This window comes from Amblyomma americanum, chromosome 1 (assembly GCF_052857255.1).
Source record: "Amblyomma americanum isolate KBUSLIRL-KWMA chromosome 1, ASM5285725v1, whole genome shotgun sequence".
Classification (NCBI taxonomy): Eukaryota; Metazoa; Arthropoda; class Arachnida; order Ixodida; family Ixodidae; genus Amblyomma; species Amblyomma americanum.
Window position 1 is genome coordinate 5,551,307 of NC_135497.1, and position 25,425 is coordinate 5,576,731.

At 49.0% G+C, this 25,425-nt stretch overlaps 1 protein-coding gene across 1 annotated transcript; it reads right to left on the minus strand.

Moving 5' to 3' along the window:
* Nucleotides 1-559: 559 nt before the first annotated feature.
* LOC144130395 (uncharacterized) lies at nucleotides 560-10,437 on the minus strand. Its single transcript, XM_077664324.1, has 3 exons — nucleotides 10,298-10,437; nucleotides 4,261-4,531; nucleotides 560-2,247 (listed from the first exon to the last, which is right to left on the minus strand). The coding sequence occupies exons 2-3, from the start codon at nucleotides 4,418-4,420 to the stop codon at nucleotides 1,790-1,792; spliced, it is 618 nt and encodes a 205-aa protein (XP_077520450.1). The 5' UTR covers nucleotides 4,421-4,531; nucleotides 10,298-10,437; the 3' UTR covers nucleotides 560-1,789.
* Between the last annotated feature and the right edge of the window lie 14,988 nt (nucleotides 10,438-25,425).

The following is a 25,425-nucleotide window of genomic DNA, read 5'->3' on the forward strand; positions in this document are numbered from 1 at the left end:
GGAGTCCCCACATTGAACCGAAGCACAAGTCCCTTCCGCTAAACATGCCATGGCTACTGCAAAGCCATCCGTGTTAGAAAAACGTACGCCATTAACCCTGTGCTGCACCAGAAGTAAAGCGGCACCACTGTGTAAGCTGGTTCGACGTGTCGCCGAGTATAACAAGGTTCTCTGGAACGTACGCCTTGGGATAAGAGTGGAAAATGGCCTGGGTGAATTGGGCATCGCTATTGCCCCGGGAATCGTAGTCATGGACCCTTGGGAAGACCCAAGTATTGACTGTGAAAGCCTAGACTTCGCCATTATTTTGCAGGTCGACGTCCTCGCCCATCATCACTGCATTGTGGCCGTCGAGCTGACTTTCTTTGTAGCGAGCAACTCTTTCCTCCTCAGCCTTCTTCAAGACATGTACAGCGTCCGTAAGGTGACCATCTCAGATGTAATGTGCTGTGAAACAAAAGTCTTTGAAGCCCTGGAGAAGCTTGCCAACCCCTCGGACCCAAATTATTCAGACGAAGGGGAAAAATACTTCTGCTTCTCTGTCAGACTGCCACTGTTTGTAATCCCTAAGGAGCAGGGCAGTGTCACCCTTACAGCGCTGGATGTCGCCGATCTGGAATTTAGCACCAGCTGCGCACGACAGTTGATAAACATATTCTTGCAGAATAACACCATAAGTGACTTAACCGTCGGCTCCTGCGTGTTCACTTATGACTGCGTCGACCTCCTTCATGGCTTCGTCCTCTACCTGCAAAAACACCGCTCGCCGCTCAAGAAGCTGAATGTGCGAACACCCGAGGCCAGCATGCACGCACTAGAGTCTCTGGTCAAGGCCATTGCACAAACGACGACGCTAGAACAGTTGGCCATTGATATAGATATCTACGATGCCGAAGACAAAGCCCTCTTATCCGAAGTAATCGCCCGGAACCGTACTCTGCGTACGCTAAGTGTTACGTGGACGAGAAACTGCCTCGTGTCCACCATCTTCTACGGCTTCGACCATCTCTCCGGAGACGCAGCCACAAGGATCGAGCCGTGGCTGTTAGCGCTACCAGAAAACGCTACACCTTTGGCGCTGACCGTAGACCTCTTTGGTTTCTCAGAAGAGGAGTGCTGCGCGTTTTTTCTCGGCTTGGCACTCAACAAAGCTCTCCAAAATGTCGACATAAGCCATCTTCCAGCATGCGCTGACCTCAGGGAGATATGCCAAATCATTCGTGATTCCCGCTTGGTGAAGGCCATTCACATTGAAGATCACCACCTGAGCATCGGTAGCCTTTCCATGCTTCCCGAATGCCCCGAGGCGACGTCCCTCACGGTCATCTCTTTCCACCTCAACAATTCGGAGATTTTGCGCATAACCTTCGAAATCCTCGCCTCCTGCAATCACTTGAGTTCCCTTCGCGTGTGCGTGCAATACTGCTTCCTTGATAAGATCCAGTCTGCCATGGCGGCCTATATAATGGAAGCAAGCACACTGAAGGAGTTAGAAGTGCGAAGTGTGCGTCTACGTCAATGTACCTGAGGTCGAAGACCAGCAGCATGACCCTGATAACGAAAAGCTTCTGGCGAAAGCGCTGGCTTCCAACGTCAACCCCACCAGAATCACACTCAGAGAGCTGCGTCTGAGCGAAGACCACTGTGAGTTCCTTGCGAACGCTTTTGTCAACAGCCAAAATCTCTCCGCGCTCTTGTTCGCGGTGCCCAGCCGCGATAGCAACACTGTCTTCTTGCAGACGCTGGTGTCGGGCATCGAAAGCAATCACCACCTGCTCCGCGTCGATCTTCAAAGTTGCAAAGGCCGTGATGCAGAGCTCGTCGTCATCCGGAACATCACGAGGCGCAACGCCAGCCTCGTCGCCAGAGCAGCCCGCTTCGTGACGGGTGACACGATCTTTACAACGCACGCGCGGGCGATCTGGTGTCGGGACATGAAAGGATCCTCCGCATCGTTCAAGAAAATGTTGGCGTCGAAGCCAGTGAAGCGGCGACAATGCTGAGGCGCGCCTTGGGGCTTCAATGTTTGACGGAACTCGACGAGTACATGAGACTGGCTGGCGTTGTCAAGCGACGGGTGCAGTGCATCAGAGGACTCTGGAGCTCCGTGCAAATCGACGACCTCAAGAGCCACTGCTGGATTCACTTTCGGACATTTCTGATTGTGGACGACGTTGTGGGCGCTGACTGCTCGTGAAGCTGTGATCGGACCTAGTATGGAGATCACCTTGCAACGTTGTTCTTTACCTGGTTTGTATGAAAAAATAAACATGATTTTAATTAGTAAACATTTGTCTCGCTTGCATGTGCGCCACACTTAACACTTGGGTGTTATGTATGAAATGAAGGCCTCGAATCGGGCTAATTCCCACGCATGTGTGATTGTGCGCACTAGACATAATTGCTCTCAGATATATAAAGTGATCATAGTGTACAACTAGGTTACGAAAAGCATGACATTGCGGCACTACACCTAGAACGAGATCGAAATGCATCCTGACCCGCAGGTGGTAATACCAGTGAGGACTGACTGCACCTCGAGAGGAATTAGACCGGCAGCGCACCTTCCCACATTTAAAGAGATATAGGTAACGTGCAAAAAATGCGGACAAATTTTGAATAGCAAATAGTCAATAAAATAAATATAGTGATAGCCCGCAATGCTCAAAATCTCGCAACCCTAAAGGTGCGTGGCATCCAGGCAGGGAAAGGACCACGCTTAATGGTTGCATAAAGGTCGATTTATCTGATCATATGCAGTGGCAAATACACCGCTATTCGCGTAACCTGCAAATAACTTTCGAATAACGTGTATTTCTTAATTTCTGACATCTTCGGGCGAGTAAGACTTGATGACTTAGACAGCCACAACTATACATCTCACAGAATTAGTAATTAATTTTTCAGGCATTTATCTGTTCACAATAATATGTGGAGACCTTCAGTGCCCTATTCAGAAGACATCACTGGAAATTGTATACATGGAATAATTAAATCTATAAGAAGTTTCTAGTTAAAAACACTCACAACCAAGCAGAACCTCGTTCATATGTGTCATGGGCGACTGCTATGATATCAACGAATATGTCGCACCACAGACCTGTTTAGATCAGTGTATCAAGAGATTGCGCGAAAAACCTTCGTGGTCCTCTTTTTAATGTCGTTTTTTAGCTCCATCACCAGAGCAGCTTCGTTTCGAAGTATGAGTATATCTTGTTGCCTATGGCCGGAATATTGGGAACGAAAGCATCGCCCATCAAGCCTAGCGTATTTTACCAACAACAGCACTTCCAACTCATGTGACCGGAACTGCGAACTGAATGGTTCGTACATCAAAATTTGGCATCAATCAACGTGCGGTGACTCTGCGAAATGAGAGTTAGGAAGCAGTTTTGGCGCTGGCGCACTTTAATAGCTATGTCGGCTGCTTAGAAAATATGTCATGCTAATGCTGGTCTCTTCTTGACGGCAATTTTCAACCAGAACGCTTTCGAGGAGTTCGCACGACGCTAAGTAGGGTGCCAACTCGCAGCATACCCTATTCTAAAATTCCAACAGCGCAGCATACTGAAAACAGTGAGATAAAATCACACTAAAATAAAAAGAAAAAACTTGCGAACAGAATTTGTCAGTAAGCCACCAATGAAACTATTTCCACTCTTGCTAAGACATCCCTGTCTTCAAGATACAGCAGTTTCTGCTCAGTGCAAATGAACGCTTCCTTGTGCCAGATGGAAGTACCTTCTCATTATTGAACGTTACTCTTCACTTCCATGTGTACTGGGAAATTGTCAGCAACACTGTAGGTTGTGAACGCCAGTGTCAAATGTTCCGCCTGTGTGATCAGTGGTGCTCGCATTATTTTATCACTATGAAATTATCTTCCTTCTGTCCTTCATCCGTTGTTCGCGCTTCGGGCAGCTACCTTTTCAAGGCGTATGATACAGCCCTTATTGTAAGCACTTCTTTTTTGTTTTTTTTTACAAAGGGCATCTATTTAAACCTGATCTTGTAAATTGGGTTGAAAAAAATGAAAATTGGTTTTTGCGGAAAGAAAATAGCTCAGTATCTGTTTCGCATATCGGCGGAGAGTAAGCTAAAATTGTGTACTGTACCGAGATACAGAATCTAAGGGAGATACAGCATCGCCCTCGCAATAACCCTTCCCCACAAAAGAACTAGCACGAAAAAATTGGATATCTGATATGATTCGATGTCAGATGACCCTTTTTCAAATTAATCCTACAACAGAAGACCCACCAGCAAGGAGTGGCTCCATGGGTGACGTGTCAGTAGCAAGCAATGCTAGCGCCACTGCGTGAAAGGCGCCGTTCTGAGTGACTCCTTTGCGCCGCTCTGCCGTGTAGCGCTTGTAGAGATGGACCACAGCGGCGATGTCGCCCCAGATCATCTTTAACATGCGCAAGATCACGAGCACTGCCAAGCTCAGATCGCAGACCTATACGCAGGCCCCGAGAGTGTTGTCACGCACGAAGTTCCGCATGTGTGGTCCGTACTTCTCGTGGTGGATCTGCAAAAAAGAGATGGCGCACAAGCCGATGCAAATTGTCGATCCTTGGTGCAATGACCATTGTTACGTCTCGCCTACGACGCGCGGTATAGCCGGCGCGGATGCAACGGACGCCGCGGCTTCGTTCATCGCGGCCGCAACGCCTCCCGCCAAGCGCGTCCAGGCATGTTTCAGTGCCACGTGTCGTCGTGCGTGCGTGTGTGTGTGTGTGCATGCTGGTGCCCACGCTTGTCAAAGCGCGGCAGCCGGGGAGAGGAGCTCCCCAACTGGGAGGCGAGGAGGTCTGACCGGCGCCGGCCTGGCGGACGCGCCCGTCACGTCTGGACATGTTGAAGCGACGCCGTATCGGGCGCCTCTTCCCAAGCCGTTCCCTCTTGCCCTCGACTCCGAGGGTATAAAAAAGACAGCTGCGCCGGACGCAAGAGAGAGACTTCGATTCCTTCCTTCGAGTAACGTGGTCGCCCTGACCGGCTGCTCTTTTGCGATGCCAGAATAAACAAGTTGTTCTGTTGCCAGTCGACTCATCCTTTGCCGGGACCTTCGGATGTTTCCAGCTTTGCCCCAGGCCGCCAGGCCAACGCTACCCTTGGGGCTTGCAACCCATTTGCAACAACTGGTTGCCAGCGGTGAGATCCCGACAACGGAGGCCAGCAGCGAAGATATGCGTTCAACTGTATGCTGAGCAGCACAACGACCATCCGGGAGCAGTGCAACGAGCCCTGTGTGATGACTGGTTGCCTGCAGCGGAACGACTGCGCTGAATTCTTGGCTGCGAGGTTTGGTGAGTGCGGGACTTTATTCTTCTGAGTTTTGCCAGGCTTTTGTTAGTGTCAGAAACAGAGCTGGTAATTGTGGTTGTCGTTGCTGCCGGGTTAGTTTGCGGCAAGACAATAGTAGGCAGTAGAGAAAGCAGCATTCGGAGCAGCCATGGATTTGAAGTCGTTGCGCAAACCGAAATTGCTGGAGCTTGCAAGAGAGTTGGGTCTTGATGTCTCAGACAAACTCAGAAAACCAGAACTGCTAAGGGCGATTCTTGAGTTGGAGGCTGAGGATGACGAGCTGTCGGAATGCCTTGAGACCATTGAGGAGAGGGAACAAAAAGAAAAAGACGAGCGCGAACGTAAAGAACAAAAAGAGAAAGAGGAGCGCGAACGTAAAGAACAAAAAGAGAAAGAGGAGCGCGAACGTAAAGAGCAAAAAGAGAAAGAAGAGCGCGCTTTGGAAATGAAGCGTCTCGAGGTAGAGATGGAACGCGCTCGTAATGGAAGTCAGGCACACGGTGCAGGAGAACGGGTATCGTTCAAAATGACTGACCTGATGCGGCCGTTTAAGCTTGGAGAGGACATTGGTTTGTTCCTGGTTAACTTTGAGCGAACGTGCGAGAACCAGGAGTTCTCTCGGGAAACGTGGCCACAGCGCTTGCTCACTTTGTTACCCGGCGAGGCGGCCGACGTAGTCGCTCGCTTGAAGAGAGAGGAGGCAGAGGATTTCGACCAAGTGAAATCGAGTCTGCTAAAAAAGTACAGGCTGTCAGCGGAGGCGTTCCGTCAGAAGTTTCGGGAAAATGAAAAAGGCAGAAATGAGTCATATACAGAGTTTGCCTACAGGCTTATGTCAAACATGCAGGAGTGGCTCAAAGAAGAGAAAGCGTTTGGTGACCACGAGAAAATTCTGCAGTGTTTCGGGCTGGAACAGCTTTACAGTCGGTTACCTGAGAACGTGCGGTACTGGGTCTTGGATAGGCCAGACGTTAGTACAGTGGCTAAAGCCGCCGAGCTAGCCGAGGAGTTTGTGACGCGTCGGGCTCGCGGAGCTAAGGACGGTCAAAAGGGTGAATTTGGCTCCAAGTCTGAGAGGCCGAAGTTCACACCCATGAGAGCAAGGGGGGACACACGTAGTGCGGATGCGAGTGAAAGCAGTCCGACCGAACGTAAGGAGACGGCGGCAGCCGAAGCCGAACGCAGAAAGCGGTTCGAGGCGAGGCAAGCGCGCGTGTGTTATACGTGCCAGAAGCCGGGTCACTTTTCGGCGCAGTGTCCAGAAACAAAAAGAGAAGTCGTGTGTTTGTCATTATGTAGCACTGACGAGAACATGAAGCTTCTCGAGCCTTACATGCGAGACTTCCTCGTGAACGGGAAAGAGTGCCGAGTGCTTCGTGATTCCGCAGCTACAATGGATGTAGTTCACCCCTCTTACGTAGAACCCGATATGTTCACGGGCGAGTGCGCATGGATCAAGCAAGCCGTGGAAGCTCATAGCGTGTGTCTGCCCATAGCAAAGGTGCTTATTGAAGGACCTTTCGGAGCACTTGAGACGGAGGCCGTAGTGTCATCTATGCTGCCCCCCCAGTACCCGTACCTATTTTCGAACAGGTCCGATCACCTCCTGCGCGAGAAGGGGCTTTTGTTTGGTGAGGCTAGCGTTCAGGCCTTAACCAGATCGAGAGTTCGGGAGCTCGCTGCAAAGGCGGTAGTTGCGGGGCCGACGTTGTCGAACAATGAAAAAGGGTCGGAGGCCCAGCAAGCTGATATTCAGAGCACGTCCGAACTGAATAAAATTGAGCCTGTAGCGTTGAAGGCACCAGGTACTGGAGAGGAAATGCCCGACAAGGGAAAGTTAGAAGAGCTTCCGGTCGAGCTTCCGGGACTAGGCTCAGTGACGAACAGGGAAGACACTGATCAGGTCATTAGTGACTTACTCAGTAAAGCACCGCTGTCGCCTGAGCAGAAAACCGAACTACACCAACTCTTGCAAGAGTTTCAAGGTCAGTTCTCTGAGAGGCCTGGTAGGACTTCTGTCCTTACTCATGATATAGAACTTACCTCCCCAGAGCCAGTACGATCCAAGGCGTACCGGGTGTCACCCCGCCAGCGCGATATTATGGAGGCTGAGGTAAAGAAAATGCTACAGCTCGGTGTTATTGAGGCGGGTGAGAGTGATTATACCTCCCCTTTGATTTTAGTTGAGGTACCGGGCAAGGAACCTCGTCCTTGCGTCGACTACCGCAGGCTTAATTCCATTACTAAGGATCAAATTTATCCGATCCCTAACATCGAGGAGCGCCTTGAGAAAGTTAGTAGCGCTCAGTTTATTTCCACCCTAGATCTTGTCAGGGGTTATTGGCAGGTTCCACTTACAGAAGAGGCTAGTAGGTATGCGGCGTTCATTTCACCAATGGGAACATTCCGTCCTAAAGTTTTGAGTTTTGGTTTGAAGAACGCGCCATACTGCTTTTCAAGCCTCATGGACAAAGTGTTGCGAGGACAGGAAGAATTCGCTTTACCGTATTTAGACGACGTAGCGATATTCTCCGCATCCTGGTCTGAGCATATGGCACACTTGCGGGCAGTGCTAACCCGCCTGCGCGAAGCGGGCTTGACAGTCAAAGCTCCCAAGTGTCAATTAGCACAGGCCGAGGTTGTATACCTCGGTCACGTGATTGGACAGGGTCGTCGCCGCCCCTCTGAAATAAAGGTGGCCGCTGTGCGAGACTTCCCGCAACCGCGCACGAAGACCGATATTCGGTCGTTCTTAGGTGTCGCCGGGTACTATCAGAGGTACATCCCCAGGTACTCCGATATCGCGGCTCCCCTGACGGATGCTCTAAGAAAAACAGAGCCCCAAACAGTCGTCTGGATCGAGACAAAGGAAAGAGCTTTTAGCGCCCTAAAGAGCGCCCTAACAAGCCAGCCTGTGCTACGATCGCCAGACTACACAAAAGGGTTCGTTGTTCAGTGCGATGCTAGTGAGCGAGGCATGGGCGTTGTACTGTGCCAACGGGAAAATGGAGAAGTCGAACACCCCGTCCTGTATGCTAGTCGTAAGCTGACCTGTCGTGAGCAGGCGTACAGCGCCACCGAGAAAGAGTGTGCGTGTCTCGTGTGGGCCGTTCAGAAATTGTCATGCTACCTAGCCGGCTCGAGGTTTATCATTGAGACGGATCACTGCCCTCTGCAATGGCTGCAGAACATCTCTCCCAAAAATGGCCGCCTCCTGCGCTGGAGCCTCGCTTTGCAACAATATTCCTTTGAGGTGCGTTACAAAAAGGGGAGTCTCAACGGTAACGCCGATGGCTTAAGTCGAAGCCCCTAACGTAGGAATCCGCCTCAAAGTTGTTTGTTACTGATGTTTTCTTCCTGAGGGAGGATTTTTAACATATTGCTTTTGTTTAGTGTTTCAAAGTGATTATGTGCTTTCTAGTGCAATTTTCCAATTTGTGGACGCGTTCTGAGTGCTGCTTGACTACTGTAAGGAACTAGGCAGTAGTATAAAAGGGGAAAGAGCCTGGCAGAGCTTAGTGAGGGTTGTCTCGTGCTTGCTGACTGAGCGGTTGCGTTTCGGCGTAGTTCTAACGCTTGCTGGGAACGAGCACAAAAATGGCAACTCTCCCGAAGTGACTTTGCAGTGTCCTATGTGATCCTGAACCCGAGAACGAGGCCTTCTCTGTGCGCTGCGCTCAAGCAACGTCGAGGGACGATCGGTTTCGATTACGAGCATCATCGAGCGACATCCCTCTGGACAGCGGATGCAGTCCCCTGACCATCGGGATCTCCTTTTCCCGGCGGGGCGGTCTGTTACGTCTCGCCTACGACGCGCGGTATAGCCGGCGCGGATGCAACGGACGCCGCGGCTTCGTTCATCGCGGCCGCAACGCCTCCCGCCAAGCGCGTCCAGGCATGTTTCAGTGCCACGTGTCGTCGTGCGTGCGTGTGTGTGTGTGTGCATGCTGGTGCCCACGCTTGTCAAAGCGCGGCAGCCGGGGAGAGGAGCTCCCCAACTGGGAGGCGAGGAGGTCTGACCGGCGCCGGCCTGGCGGACGCGCCCGTCACGTCTGGACATGTTGAAGCGACGCCGTATCGGGCGCCTCTTCCCAAGCCGTTCCCTCTTGCCCTCGACTCCGAGGGTATAAAAAAAGACAGCTGCGCCGGACGCAAGAGAGAGACTTCGATTCCTTGCTTCGAGTAACGTGGTCGCCCTGACCGGCTGCTCTTTTGCGATGCCAGAATAAACAAGTTGTTCTGTTGCCAGTCGACTCATCCTTTGCCGGGACCTTCGGATGTTTCCAGCTTTGCCCCAGGCCGCCAGGCCAACGCTACCCTTGGGGCTTGCAACCCATTTGCAACACCATACAACGTGATATTTTTGAACTGTCACCTTTCTTCTGTTCATTGGTTACAGGAACGTTATTGTGCAAATGACTTGATTCTCTAAGGTAGACAAAATGACTGGGTATGTGGGTCTTATACCTGCCTGGACAAGCATCATGCCTCCCGATTAGGATCTATAAAGGTGTAAACAACAATGATCGTTGTGCTTAGCACAACCACGCAGCCTTTAAAGCATGGTGTGCGTGTCAAATACCGCAAAAGAGCAACCATTAACCCTCAGCTTGTAAGCAAATATGTACACAGTGCGTGCAGTGTGTGAAGCTCAGTATGTCAGCATCCGCATCCCCCGATGCTCCTTGAGTTAAAAGCAATTGTTCCCTGCCACCTCGGTTTTACTCAAGCGCAAGAACTACCGTGACATTTTTTATTTCTTAGCACTGAAAGTGAAAATTTGGTCGTCGGTAGGCGCGTCAAAGAATTCAATCCTCGCTTAAACTCCGTTAGTTTCACTTTGTGCTTAAGAGGAGATTAGCGTAAGCCCGAATTTTTACTGTCTGCAGCTTAAGCTGTTAGCGCAGAGATTCGCTAACCCGGTAACCTAGCATGCATTGCGCAAGAAAACATTCTCCGACCACAGTGGTGCATATATATAATATACCTGGATAAGCTCGGCGTGCTCTGACATGGCCAACATCTCTTAGAGATATGCGCACGCCTCGAAGATGTCTTCCTTCGACCGACCCGACGGCGTCCGGCACCACGTGGGAAGTGTACAGGACTCCGAGCCGTACAGGTACGACAGCGTGCTGGGCAGACAAACGAGGTACTTGCTGCAGCCGTCGTACGCGTACAAGAACACCGCCATAGCAAAACGGTCTCGCATCATCTGAAGAAGCAACCAGCACAGCAAGGCTTCATTAGGTAATGCCAAAAAGAGCACCACTTATTCAGAGGACCGCAAAGTTTATATCTCTCAGCAAAACTTAGTAGTTTTGCTGAGAGATTTGACTGTCCGTAAAACTTAAGCATAAAAGAAAGCAGCAGGATATTCCAAACAGATTGGCTCACACATTTTGTTCAACCCTTCCTTAATAATTTAAAATTCAGCTACTTCCAAAGCCAGGTCCCAGGGCAAACGCGATATCACAACAGTCTCTGTAAAGATAATCTCACCAGGATAGCTTCCAGGTAACAGGACAAGTACAAAAGCAACGTTTTGGGCCAGTTGGCAATTAATTATCATTTCAGTTCTATACTGCATTCTTACATGAAGGCACAACTGACCAAAAGGAGACCGTAGAACCGCCAGTATTCGTCTGCATTTGAAGGAACAACAGGGCCGTACATAGAAATGAAACCCTTTTCTTATTTGAAAGAGGGTACAGTGGATAGACTATACGGGGCTATTCGTCCGTCTCCATTTCCTTCGGTCTTAGTCTGCGATCCTTCTTCGCATTTCGCCCTGTCCCTGTGATAAGCCTACCCTTGTTCTTTCCTATCCTACGTTCTCAACCCATTTGGTAGAGAGAGGCTTGTAAAGTACATGGCGGTGGTTCCAGAATAGAGCCCAGGAGGCGGGATTCCGATCTGTCGACGTCGTGTCTCCTGGAGCGCCGTCGCTTAGGGTGGAGACAACCGCGTCGTTACCCCGTTAGCGAGTTCCCTTGCGGCGCCCGCCATCATGGAGCCCGACGCGTAGGCAGCACATGGGCAGAGCGCAACTGCATGTCGAGTTCGAGGCGAAGAAAGGCATGCCGAGCTGAGAAGATGATGATAACGTTTGTTGTGCATGGTTGGCCCTTTGGCCTAAGATAAGAAAAATATAATTAACCATCGGCAGTGTAAAACATAACATAAGCATCCTATAAGTTGTATTTGCGTCAACACAGGCACCTCAAAGCGGAGCATTGCTTATCCAGAAATTAAACTAGCTGTGCACGCACACATACACAAAAACCAAGAACAACTAAGCGATAAACTCAGTGGCTATGTACGCGCCAATGAACTGTGAACCTCGCAGAAATGGTATTACTCGCACAAAACACATCAACTGGCCTTGGGCTGTGTCTCGATAGATTTTTTGCCAGAGGGAGCAGTAGACGTTTGGCTTCTCTCGGAAAAACAGACAATCCTCAGCCATGTGGCGAGCGTTTCGTGAACAGGGCCACACAGCCCTGAGCGTTTTGACCAAGAACGCCGCGCACACGTCTCTCCCACCCGCAGCGATGAAGCGTGCGGAGCCCAATGGCCATCGCCGCTTGGGAGGCAGCGTTGACCACTTCACAGAACGACACCGCACTTCCGAGGGGGCGTGCGCAATCAGGCACCCTAAAACTTTCATTTAAGCAGCCTCCCCAAAGGGCAAAAGGGGAGCTTCATAAAAAACCGATAACAACACATTGCACAGTCATGCTCTGCGTAACGATTAATTTCCTTGTTGCTGGACGTCGAACGGACCTTTTCAAGCTTTTTCAAGTCCGCTTTTCAAGCTCACATTCTTTCATTTTCTTTTTTATGCTCAAAATAGCTTGGAAGCAAATTATTTAAGATCGCTCTTGGGTTCGTGTTGTCTTTTAGATAGGAATTTTGGATGCGTGAGCTAACAATACCATTTAGAGAGATGCAAGACGAGCTATTAGCCCTAACTAGAAGCTGTCGTTTTATGCTGTTGAGAGTTCGGAACCACCCGTAAAAGCGAAAATTATTTACAACTCGCAAAAAGTTCTAAGCTGCTGTAAATAGCCATCCAATTGTAGCCGTGCAGCTATATGACACGTTGCACGCTTGAATGAGATTATTTTAAAGCGCTTAAGTCAAGGCTTCCGCTCTGCATTAAACCCGGCGGCAACGTTGTCGGCGTTGTGAGCGAAAAAGCAGATGCCCCACTTGCCACATAGGTCACGAGACATTGTGATGTCATCACAACGTGCTCGACTTGTCAGGTGGCAGCTACATTAATGACTGGTCGTGAGAGATGGCTGTGTGTGAAACAGCTACCAGGCCATGTCAGGTTGCGCGTCACTTAACTCCTGCAACTATGTGCCAGGAGAGATATATGAGGACTTCCTGCTTTATATAAATCTAAAGCACATAATGACCACGTCTGCGAAGCGATACGCAAAGAAGACACCAAGCCACTGAAGGGGCTCATTAACGCTATCGCGTCATATCCCCAAGGCAGAGCTCGAGTGTTTCCTCAAGCCTTTGCATGCAAGTTAGGTCTAGAAGTGCAATGCGAGCCAGTTTTGCAACTATCACCGCTAATCCCGAGGCCAGCAGGGGACCACTCGCCCTGAACGAGACGGCCAGCCACACCGTGTAGAGCAGCCTGGTCAGGACCAAGACGGCGAAGGATGCACTGTGCCTCCCTTTGTGTAGCGCCTCGGGACATAGGTGCAGCACAACTTCGGTGCCAGCGAAGATTAAAGACTCGATCACAATCAGCGCTGGCACCTTAAGGTCGGTGAGCAGCGGTAAGGCGGACTGCCGGTGGCGCATCATCACGCCCAGGAACACCAGAAGAGGCAGGCCCTGTAGAAGTCGCAATAGGCGTGGCAGATGTGCAGCGCTGTTCCAGGGAACTGAAGTTCCCAATGAGGATACATGCAGGGCGTCAAACGAAACCGATGTTCTGAGTGCAAATCCTAAAAGAAAGTGACGGACTGCGTAGAGTTCAATGAGAACAACTGAAGGCAGAAACTCACCATACCTAAGTGTCACCTAAACCACAGAATATTTAGCTTGCATGCTAGCATTACAAATCGTCGTCGTACGTGGCTCTTATTCTGTGAAACACAGGCGCCTTTTAAGACGTGAATGAGTAAAAGTGAACCACAGCAAACCTAAGATTGAACCAGATTATATTTGCGGACAAGATATGCAAGAAAAAAATTCTTTGCTGCTAGGCTGCGCTATCTTCTAGCCACGTCAGTGTGTTGACTAGGGCAAACAATTCGGTATCTTTACTCAAGGCTTCTTCGATATCTTCAGAGAAGCCTTCTTTGTGGTGTATTTTTTCTCTCTTTTGCAGTCTTTTTTTTCAGGAGATGAGAACGATATAAATTACAGAAATTTCAACACGGTATTGGTGACGCAGCTAGGGGAGCGGCAAGTCTAAGGTTGCGAACAACATGACACACAGAAGGGTTCATGGTATACCTGTACACATTAGGTCGCATTGATAGGCCAGAAACTAAAGGCGAAATAGTTAATCAAAGTCAAAGATGAAAAAGTGAGAACACTGCACTAAAAACCGTGTGTACTCTTATCAGGATATCAAGGCGGTGAAGCACTTAATTCCACTGCGTCATAATCTAGCGTAGCGTCCACATGTGTTAACGCGAGTTGGTAATAGTGGTGCGCTTTCCATGCCAGAATGAACTCACCACGAAGGCGATGGCGGATGCCAGGACTATTGGCGTGACGGCCCCGTCGAAATGCAAGGACATCTTTCCGCCCAGGCGCACCATGTTACCAGAGCATCCTTCGGTGCGATTACTCCTTTCATCCCGGACCATACAGCAGCGCTTCTGCAGAACCCACAACGCAACCTCCTTCTTGCTGTCAGCTCCAGACAACCCCTCCTAACGAGTCTGCGTGCAGAAGATGACTGCTTTCGGGACAAGACCACGCCCTTCATCGCAGTCCTCGTAATTTCCGTCGAAGACAGTCTGTAGCGCACCCAGGCTTTCAGTGACACCCACTTCCATACAAGGCGTGGAAGAATGTGACGACCCTCCCTGACACATGTCGCTCATGACTGGCACGCTCATGCTTGTGTTCCTTGAGTCCAGATGGTACGGCTACATACGGCAGCGAATTTTGAGCAGATGACGGCAGGGAGGGGGGCACTAGAGTCTTATGCACTTTCTCTGGCACTCGTCGCTTAGCGCCGCTCGCACACCCACTCAGCCTCTTTCCTATTCTTCATTGTTGTTGTTGGCCTCTGTTGGAATGGCACATACCGCCGGTGGAAAATTTGCACGGTAAATGAACTATGGAAAGAAATATGTTGGTGTGACGATAAGAAACCGGAAGCGGGCGGAGTGGGCGAGGGAACAAACGCGGGTTAATGACATACTAATCAAAAGGAAGAAATGGGCTTTGACAAGGCATGTAATGCGAAGGCAAGATAACCGCTGGTCCTTAAGGTTAACGGAGTGGATGCCAAGAGAAGGCAATTGTAGCAGGGGGCGGCAGAAAGTTAGTTGGGCGGACGATATTAAAACATTTGTGGGAATACGGTGGGCAAAGCTGGCATATAACAGGGTTAATTGGAGAGACATGGAGTGCCACACCTTTGCCCTGCTGAAGTGGGCGTATTCATGCTGATGATCATGATAAACTGAAACAGGAGGTATATGTTTACTCACTTCTGTTAGGTAAGCATCGGTAAACTTTTTTGGACTCAAAAATAGTTCAATATAGAAATGCATAACGAACAATATGAACCTACATTACGCAATGATTTAATAATGTACAGATACGCACACTGCTTTCAGAACGTGACTCCTGCAGGACGTTTCCACCAAAGGAGAGGAGAACATGAATACAAGGATGAAGCCCTGATCGAGCGAGGGGATCGCCAAATAAGTTCTTCTCCGAGAAGAAAACCTGCGGAAGCAAAGGAGGAAGTATTCAAGTGATTCAGATTTTGGACTTCGTTCACAAGGGTCCGACGATTGCCACAAAGATACAGTCTCGAAAAGATCGTGAAGCAACCTTGCTCTTTCTCTTATGTTTCATGGCAATGCCTATGCTTGAAACCATTCACAGATATTTTTCAGCGAATGGTACAACCCTTTCTTTCACATTTTTTTTAATTGCGAATCCAGACTGCCATGTTCGCTTGCTCGAAAATGACTCTTTCATCTAGGAGGGTTTTAATTTAGGCGCGGCACATCGATGTGTAAATCTTCAAGCCACTGACCAGAGCACTGCTGATCCTGCAGACGTGGCGTAAATCGGGGTGGGGGGAGGGGGCAGGGATTCCTGACCCCCTCTTCCCTTCGCTTTGGGCGGGGGGGGGGGGGGGACACAGCATCCGAGTGCCACCAGGATAAGAAATGCAGGTTCTGAGGCACACCATGGGATCAGCTTGTTGCTGTGTCATGTAATGTAGCATGTAACAAGATTGGTGTAATGTTTACTGCGTGCATGGTTGCTAAGTAGCATTGTACCCCCTGGGACAGTAGACACCACCATAAAAGCAGAAACCTCCGTAACGTGTTTACCATTAGATTGCGTATCTGGAAATTCCCGTGATCACATTGACTTCACCTGTTGGCACACAGGGATGTGTGTGTCCTAACTTCATTTGCATTGATCCGATCTTTCAGTTCTGACGTAAATTGTGTCTGCTGCACAAATTACTGAGCATTCTATAACTGATAACTTCGCATGCACGGTTGCAAATGCGTGGCCGGATAGGACTACTGCGCGTGCGCAGCAGGCATACAGCCTTCGTCAAAAATGTACATACCAAGAAGTTTGCTTCTAAGCTGCTTAACGCGGCTCCCTAGAACATTTAGCAGTCCAAAGCTTGGGAGGATTGAGAGCATGAAGAAATTCCTCTTTCGAGATGTTACGGCCGCTGCGGATGTATAATTAAGCACGCTGCAGGCCTCGCAAGCAAACGCTTTGGGCTGTATACTTTTGACGGGGGCTGTACGTTAAACCGGTATACTTCTACGCTGGTATGTCTCCTGGGTGCTATATCGCTCTGTTGATGAACTGAACATAACCACCAGAATGCAGCAGCAAGAGCTTCACATACGCGTTTGCCAGCGAGAGCGCCTAGAAAACAGGCGGCATTACGAGAGATTCGGGGTCGGGTTCAGAGAGAGGCACTTGTGAAATATCTGCCGTGGTGAGCGCCACCGCTAGTCTTCCCTAGCGGCCGTCAGCTCTGTCTGGTGCTGTAGTGAAATCACGCTTAGAATGGCTTGGTTTAGGAACGCCCCTTTTATGAACTGTTAAAATACTTATGAAAAGCTTCATGAGGAATCCTAAGCACCTGCTAAAACTAAGAGCTCAAATTATCCGATCATTGTTTATTTTCTATAAGGAAAAAATTGCTGCCCAAATCAATCCGCTTAATATCCCTGAAATGCTACGACATTTATGAGCTCGTTGCAGGGCTGACCGCGGCGCAACCAATGTGGAAGCACTAAGTGCGCTACATCTCTAAGAAAGTCGCGTTCTGGCGGAATTGCTCGGCCATCACTGCTCTTGACGCGTTGCGAGGGTGCGTGGAAGAAATGGTGCCGCTGGCAGTGTAGAACAAGCTGCCACTTCTCGTTTGTTGCCACTTTGTTTCGATACGATCTCTATAAGTTGTTCCGTCGATGGCGTTTACAAAGGCAGAATCACTTAAAAAAGCCACGAAATAGTACATGAAGGCACTGTTTTCTTGAATGTCATATTTGTATTTTGTCTAATTGTTTTTTCTGCTCATTACAGTTTTTTTTAACAAGGAGGTTCTGAAGATGGCATTTGTGTTTCCGGCTTTGAATTTTGTAGCGTGAGCTACACTGGCCGAGGTTAAGCAGTTTCGCGTGGTTCCTGGAGAGCTGTGCGCCTCCGTTGCACAGTAGCCCTCTGACGCTGCGCCGGAGCCGCTTGATGGCGCCTCTCATTTTGTGCGCATGCGCAGAGGTGTCAGTGGGAGTGTACATATAGCAGAGCGTTTGCCCGCGTGGTATAGCCATGAATAAGGTCTAAGAGCACTTGCTGCTGGGCTAGTTGGTTTTGGTTCATAATTAAATAGTTTTTAGGCGCAAAAAAGGACGACACATAGGGTAGGTGACAGGACGAAGCGCCAACGTCCAACTGATTTTATTGCATGCGTGAAACGTACTTAAATAGCTTGTCGTCACATGTGCAGATGGGTCACCTAAAGCTCAAGAACGACTTGATTAGGCACGCTCCAGGAATTTCTTTTCAAAGTCGTACAATACTATCGATGTGTCACTTACGCACAGGTCGCCTTTCTTTTTGATAAAAAACGCTTCTATCAACTCCCTAGTATTAGTATTCCAGCTTTTTGCCCAGAATGCGCACATCAGTGAAGCAAGGCTCACAATTGCTGCGGGACGGGCACTTACTAATGTGCTTAGTTAGATGTGTGCCTTCCTTTTTCTGCTCTACGTTTCTCTCATGTTCCCTCGTTCGCTCATTCAGGCACCTGCCAGTCTGGCCTATGTAGGAGTGCCCGCAAGACAGGGGGATATCGTAGACCACCCCTTCAGCACATTTTACGAACGGTCTCCTGTGCTTTGTTCCGCAGCCTCGTTCCTTGCTGTTCTCTTTATCAGTACGGGAGCAAAGGCCACCTAGCTTTCTCGGTGCCGAAAAGGCGAGCCGTACTGCATGGCGGCTGGCAACTTTTTTTAAAATTATGGGCCACACGATGCACGTATGACACCACCACTGGTCTTACCTCTTCTCGAGGGACCTCTGGCCGGCTGCAAAAAGTCTAGCCAATTGGTTATAAAAACTGTCCCGCATTTTGTGAGGGCATGACTTTTTGAGAGCGGATTCAAGGCAAAGCGAAGCAATCCCGCGTTTAACAAGTTTGGAATGGCAGGAGTCAAAAGGTAGCAGCTGCTTCTTTGCACGCGGAAAGTAAGACCAACAGACCCGATCACCACAGAACTCAATTTTCAAGTCTAAAAACTGTAATGAATCATGAGCAGGTAGTTCGTGTGTGAACTCCAGACCTTTTCCATGCTCTCTAAAGGCAGATAAAACACTGTCCACCGTTTTCTTAAGGTTGTAAAGACCTTCTTTAGTTAAAACAATCATAAAATCATCAACATACCTAAATACTTTAAAAACCTTGTCAATGGGTAAAACTTGCTCCAGAGCTTGGTCAGTATGAGATAAAAAGATGTGGCATAGCACCGGTGCCACACAGCACCCAATGCATATGCCTGATTTCTGCAGAAAAAACTGCTGGTCAAAAGTGATAAATGTAGATTCCAGGTAAAACTGTAATAAGGTTAAAAAGTCATCTATTGAAATACCGGCTTAATAATAAAAACATAGGGTCACTAACCAAGTCAAAATTTTTAAAGAAACGTATTGACGTTTCGGAAGCCCTACGGCTTCCTTGTTCACAATGGGTGAAACCAGGCAAAAGCATGCGTTTATATCTTATTCAAAAATGCGTCGTAATGATCTTGCGTAGTCAGCAGGCAGATTTCCTTGCGTCCGATTTAGTGTACCGGGAGTGGTTTGTATCATCAAGGACTCTAGATACAGGCGTCTAGAAGTGATTCGTTCTCTGGCAAGCACACGTGCCCCGTCCCAATTGATGACATGTCCAGTCTCTTGCACGTGTTCGGCCAGAGCGTTAGCAGCACTGCGTCCTTTCGCCACGTCATTTTTGTGCTACTGAGTTCTGAAAAGAAATCGGGTCATTTTCCTCCATACATTCCCTAACAGCGGAGAACAAGGGGTCATGAGGGACTGAATAGAACACATCTACAACATCCACTGAAAAAGCACTCCCAACATCAGGGTTGGGTTCAAAAAATTCACAAATATCATTTGACCGTTTTGTCAAAAAAGGATCATTTACATGCAGCTTGGACAGGTGCTTAGTCAAATACATGCTAAGATTTTTCTGCCACGTGCCTTTTTCGGTTACGATAGTTCTAAACGGCATGCTTTGATTGTGAGTTTTGACAGAAAAGAAAACTTTGAGCGCGCTCTTTTTGCTATCTCTAATCTGGTTGGTAAGGGTGCTCAACCCCAGATCATCACACAAGGCCATCGCGGCTGATTTCACTTTTGTAGATTTTTTAGATATTGGAACGAAATTCTTTCTAACCGCTTGAGTTGCTCTCGCTGAGTAGTCATCGTCCGAGATAACTACAAATCCACCCTCCTTATCAGCTTGTAGTAGACGCAGTTGATTTCTTCTGCAGTACGACACAATGGCTTCCGTCGACATTCCCTTGTTTCTTGTGGTGTCCGGAATACCCGACATTAGAAGGGATTCAACGCCTTCCAGCAGGCATTTTTCTCGCACGTCTGCTGTGGCTTTTCTTGCAATTTGTCGGTTGATGGCTAATAGATTTTGAGACGGCACTTTTGGCTCCACTGCGTACTTCGGTCCTTTTTCCAAAACAGATTTCATCTTCTCTGGCAGATGTACATCACCCATTATCACCAATCCTTCTCCACCTTTCATCTTCTTGTCCTTTCTTACTTCACTCAGCAAACAGTTGAGCATGCACGTCCACTGTTGCTCAGTCATCCTTGAGGCCAACTTGGTGATGGATCGAAAAGCGGTCTCAGCTACACATGCAGGACTTTGTGCGAAGCAGGCTGCACGCAGAAGGTCATAAAAAAGGCGATTCTGGCGCCAAAACTTCGACCTGAGGATCTTGCTAATTCGCTTTACGTGACCCCATGAAGGAAGCACAGGGCGAAATAGCGCACTTACTTCAACGGGGACCAAGCCGTTCTTGATGCAAAAGGCGACTGTCCTTGCACGACAGCTGTTGGCGACGACACATGTGATACAATCATCAATGAAACGTGGAGATGACACACAAAAGGAAGAGCGCACTGTACTAAAAATATGGTCTAAGAGCACTTGCTGCTGGGCTAGTTGGTTTTGGTTCATATTTAAATAGTTTTTAGGCGCAAAAAAGGACAAGACACATAGGATATGTGACAGTACACGCATGCAATAAAATCAGTTGGAAGTTGGCGCTTCGTCCTGTCACCTACCCTATGCGTCTTGTCAATTTTTGCGCCTAAAAACTATTTAATCATGAATAAGGATAGCGAAATTGCTACTCAGCGGCAATTAATGGTCAGGGGCTCAGCGTAGCTCACGCTACGTATATCTTGGCATATTCGAGCTAAGCCACTGCTAATTGGCTGACTGGAGGCGTTTCTTGAACCCAGCACCGACAGCAGATCCGAAGTGAAATCTGATACGATAAAGGTATCGGTCAGCTTCTTGCCCTTGACACGCTCGTTGAGGGCGAGGACGAAGCCGACATACTCCGTGTACGCTTCGCTCTCGGTCCAGCGGGTCTTGTCAGCCGGCGTCAGTACGCACGGCTGCGGCTCGGCGTACATAGGTTCTTCTTCGCTTTCTGACATCTTGTCAGTAGCAATGCTTCGTCGTTGAATGGCTAAGGGCGCCTGCCTTCCCAAAAGACCACCAGACAACGAATCTTCTTCCTCGTGACTCATAAATCTGCGCTGGTGATAGTGTTGATGGAGATAAGCCCAATGGCACTAGAACTTTCTGACGTACGCAGCTGACTTTGTCTACGAAGAAGTTTAAATCCTCAGTAGAGATACTTAAATTTTCGTTGCGCATTTTATTATTTTAAAAGATGCTTAAGGATTATTATACACGGATTACCACCTGGTAATCACGTACGACAGCCAAATAATTTATACTCTCATTTCTTCTGCGTGCCGCTTCGACTTCAACAATCGAATGAGGACTGTGACATCAAATTGTACTACGCTAGTCATGTGAGACACAAAAAAGCACTGCAGTGAATTAAAGCGATGAAGCAAAGATTTTAAGGACGTTTTTTCATGGCGCACGAGACACAAATATACACTCTGACGTCACAGCCATCATTCGGCTGTTCAAACCGAAATAGGACAACGGAAAAAAGTCGACTATAAACTTTTTAGCGGGCGTAATCGAATATCACATGGTGATTCATGCGTAGTAGTGCCTCCCTCATCAATATAGAGAAGAAAACATGACACCAAAATAAGGTGTCTATACTCCTTAATGTTGCGCTTATCTACCATATTATACAAGCACAGATTAATGAGTGCTGCCTGTCAGGAGGCTATGCTGGCTGCACGCATGTCGTGTAGCATCTTCGCCGAAAGTAAACGACCAGCCGCGGAGGGAGCGGGCTCGCAGCCGAGTGGCGGCGCTGCGGTCTCCGGCGCCGGCCGCTGCTCCCGTGTACTTGCTACCTAATAGTTCCTTAGTGGAGCCTTGAGGGTAAGCTGGCGCCTTTTCACTTCATCCACCATGGACGCCCGACGCATGCTGGGAAGACAGATGCCGGATTGACATCTAGTGCCCTGTTGACTGTGTCTACTGGTCCACAGCAGGTGGCGAATTTCCGCCTCTCCAGCCGGTGTGGATTAATTGGAGCAGTCATAAGGGAAGGGGAAACTTCGCGGGGGAATGAGGCCGCGTGTGCGTTTCCTTAAAGGGGATGCTAAGATGGGCTGAGCGGAGCGGGCGTTAGAAGGGTGCCTTGTGAGGGATGTCCGGGCGAGGTGGCTGAGAGAGGGTATAGTCAGTGTGCCCTGCTCGGCAGGCATATTTTCGAGCTAGGGCCTCGGTGCGTAGTTATGTACCTGGACCTTCTGTACCTGTATCTCAGCAGAGAGGGCACGATCTGGTTGGGCGCAGCCTTAGCAACGAGTGGAAAAACAAGCAACTAATTATGCTTTTAAAACTAATTGGAGCAGTTTGAGAGGTTAAATTTGGCTTTTGTTCGTGATGAGAAAAGCTGATTAAATTGCGATCTTGTCTGATGTCCGAAGAAAAAAAATAACGCCACTATTGTATTTTCGTCAGCAGCTATACAGTACCCTCAATACTGCGGCATCCTGCCTTCGATTTCCTTGATGATGTAAGCTGTTTGCATTATCCGTATAGTCCTACACTTCAGCGTGTAATGCAAAGCGTAAGCTGCCATACATAACACTTACCGAAATTTAATTTACATTACGCTGATATATTTAAATTAACCAAATTACAAAATGTCGCACAAAATATCCTTGAAGGCGACTATGAGGTGTGCTAAGGTAAATTGTTCGAGAGAATGGGGGAACATCAGTGTGGTATCACAATTTTAACAAGCAGTGCTTTTACATAATCGAAGAAACCAGGAAGGGCCGTCGATGATTACCCAAGCCTTATACGAAGTGTTCACTTTGCCTTTTCTTTGTCTTCAGCATTAGTGACATGGAATTAAAGGTCCGATGAGCCCACCGTACTAGTGTGTCTGTGTGCAGCCGTTTCAAACTGCAATTGATACGGTTCACCGGTTCGATAAGGACCAGCAATTGTTTTTCCCTTGCTTTAAACACCAGACGCTGTATTTTTAAATCTGTTGAGGGAAGGGTTAGTCTAGTGCACACAACCACCCATGCGTTGGCATAACCCTATTCGAGGCCTTCATTTCATGCATAACCCTGAGTGTTAAGTGTGGTGCACATGTAATCGAGACAAATGTTCACTAATTAAAATAGTCGTTATTAGCTTTATAATAACGAGGTAAAGTACAACGTTGCAAGCTTACCTCCAAAATATGTCTGATCACAGCTTCACAAGCAGTCAGCTCCCAAAACGTTGGCCACAGTCAGGAATTTGCGGATGTGAATCCAGCACTCGTAGCTGAGCTCGTCCAGTTGCACTGAGCTATCGCGTCCGCCGATGCACTGAACCCGTCGCTTGACCACGCCAGCCAGTCTCATGTAGTCGTCGAGACCCGTCAAACATCGAAGCCCCAAGGCGCAATTGAACATCGTCGCCGCTTCCCTGGCATCGACGGCAGCATTTTCTTGAAGGATGCTGAGGACCCTTTCATGTCCCGAGACGAGCTCGACCGCGCGTGCGTTGAAAGGATCGTGGTCACCAATCACGAAGCGGGCTGCTCTGGTGACGAGGCTGGCGTTGCGCCTCGTGATGCTGCGAATGACAACGAGCTCTGTGTTACGGCCTTTGCAAATTGGAAGACCAACGCGGAGCAGGCGGTAATTGCTTTCGATGCCCGACACCAGCGTCTGCAAAAAGGAATTGTAGCTCTCGCGGCTGAGCACCGCGATCGAGAGCTCGGATAGATTTTGGCTGTTGGCAAAGCCGTTCGCGAGGACCTCACAGTTGTCTTCGCTTAGAGGCAGCTCTCTGACTGTGATTCGGGTGAGGCTGAGGTTGAATGCCAGCGCGTTCACGAGAAGCTTTCCGGCGTCAGGGTCATGCTGCTGGTCTTCGAGTTCGGGTTCATTGACGTAGGAGTGCACTTCTAAGTCCTTCAGTGTGCGTGCTTCCATTATATAGGCCGCCATGGCAGCTTGGATTTTATGAAGGAAGCAGCCCTGCACGCACACGCTAAGTGAAGTGACGTGATTGGAGGAGACGAGGATTTCGAAGGTTCTGCGCAAGATCTCCGAATTTTCGAGGTGCAAAGAGCTGACCGTGAGGGGCGTCACTTCGGGAATTCGGGAAGCATGGGAAGGCTACCGATGCTCAGGGGGTGATCTTCAATGTGAATGGCCTTCGGCAAGCGGGAACCACGAATTATTTGGCATATCTCTTTGATGGCATATCTGGCTTGAAGATGGCTTATGTTGATGTTTTGGAGGGCTTTGTTGAGTGCCAGGGCGCGAAAGAACGCGCAGCACTCCTCTTCTGAGAAACCCAAGAGGTCTACGTGCAGCGCCAAAAGTGTAGCGTTTTCTGGCAGGGCAAACAGCCACGGCTCGATCATTGTTTCTGCGTCTCCGGCGAGAAGTTTGAAGCCGCAGCTGTTGACGGACACGACGCAGTTTCTCGGCCACGTAACACTTGGCTTACGCAGATTGCGGTTCCGGGCGATTACTTCGGCAAAGAGGGCTTTCTCTTCGACATCGTAGATATCTATATCGATGACTAACTCTTCTAGCGTCGTCCTCGGGGCAAAGGGCCTTGACCAGAGTCTCCAGTGCACGCTTGCTAACCTCGGGTGTTCGCACTGTCAGCTTCTTGAGCGGCGAGCGGTGTTTCTGCAGGTAGAGGACGAAGCCATGAAGGAGGTCGACGCAGACATAAGTGAACACGCAGGAGCCGACGGTTAAGTCACTTATGGTGTTATTCTGCAAGAGTATGTCTATCAACTGTCGTGCGCAGTCGGTGCTTAATTCAAGATCGGCGACATCCAGCGAAGTAAGGGTGATGCTGCCCTGCTCCTTAGGGATTACAAACAGTGGCAGTCTGACAGAGAAGCAGAAGTATTTTCCCCTTCGTCTGCATAATTTTGGTCTGTGGGGATGGCAAGCTTCTCCAGGGCTTCAAAGACTTTCGCTTCACAGCACGTTACATCTGAGATGGTCAGCTTCCTGACGCTGTACTTGTCTTGAAGAATGCTGAGGAGGACAGGGCTCCTCGCTACAAAGAAAGTTATCTCTACAGCCGCAATGTAGCGATGATGGGCGAGGACGTTGCGCAGCAGAATCCTGGCGAGGGTTTCACAGTCAATCCTTGGGACTTCCCAAGGGTTCATGAGCAGGGCCTTCGGGGCAATAGCGATGCCCAATTCCCCCAGGCCATTTTCCTCTCTTATCTCAAGGCCTACGTTCCAGAGAATCTTGTTATACTCGGCGACACGACGAACCAGCTGACACACTGGTGCCGCTTCACTTCTGGGGCAGGGCAGGGTTAATAGCGTGCGTTTTTCTGACACAGATGGCTTTGCAGTCGTCATGGCACGTTTAGCGGAGTGCTCTTCTGCTTCGATTCAATGTGGGGATTTCAGCGGAGGATAGGTTTCCGCTTCAAGACTGGAAAAGAAAGAATAAATATATATACGCGTTATAACTAAACTGTAGTAAAGGTTCAAAGATGTTATGTCAACTTTACAAAGATAAGAGCAAGAACAGCCGACGCAGCTCGCAGTGGCGTAGGTTCAGATAGAGAGGCGAAATAAGCGTTTGCTGATCAAGTGTGACTGCGGCTCTCGCAAACATCGCTAATTAGATGTCAGTGAGACAGACTTCTGTCCTTCAGTGGAATTA

Bases quoted from the DNA above. Each gene is read 5' to 3' on its own strand.
- LOC144130395 (XM_077664324.1), bottom strand. From the start codon at position 4,420: ATGTTAAAGATGATCTGGGGCGACATCGCCGCTGTGGTCCATCTCTAC. The intron at 2,248-4,260 runs GTGGGTCTTCTG...CATACAAACCAG, and splicing joins CATGGAGCCACTCCTTGCTG to GTAAAGAACAACGTTGCAAG.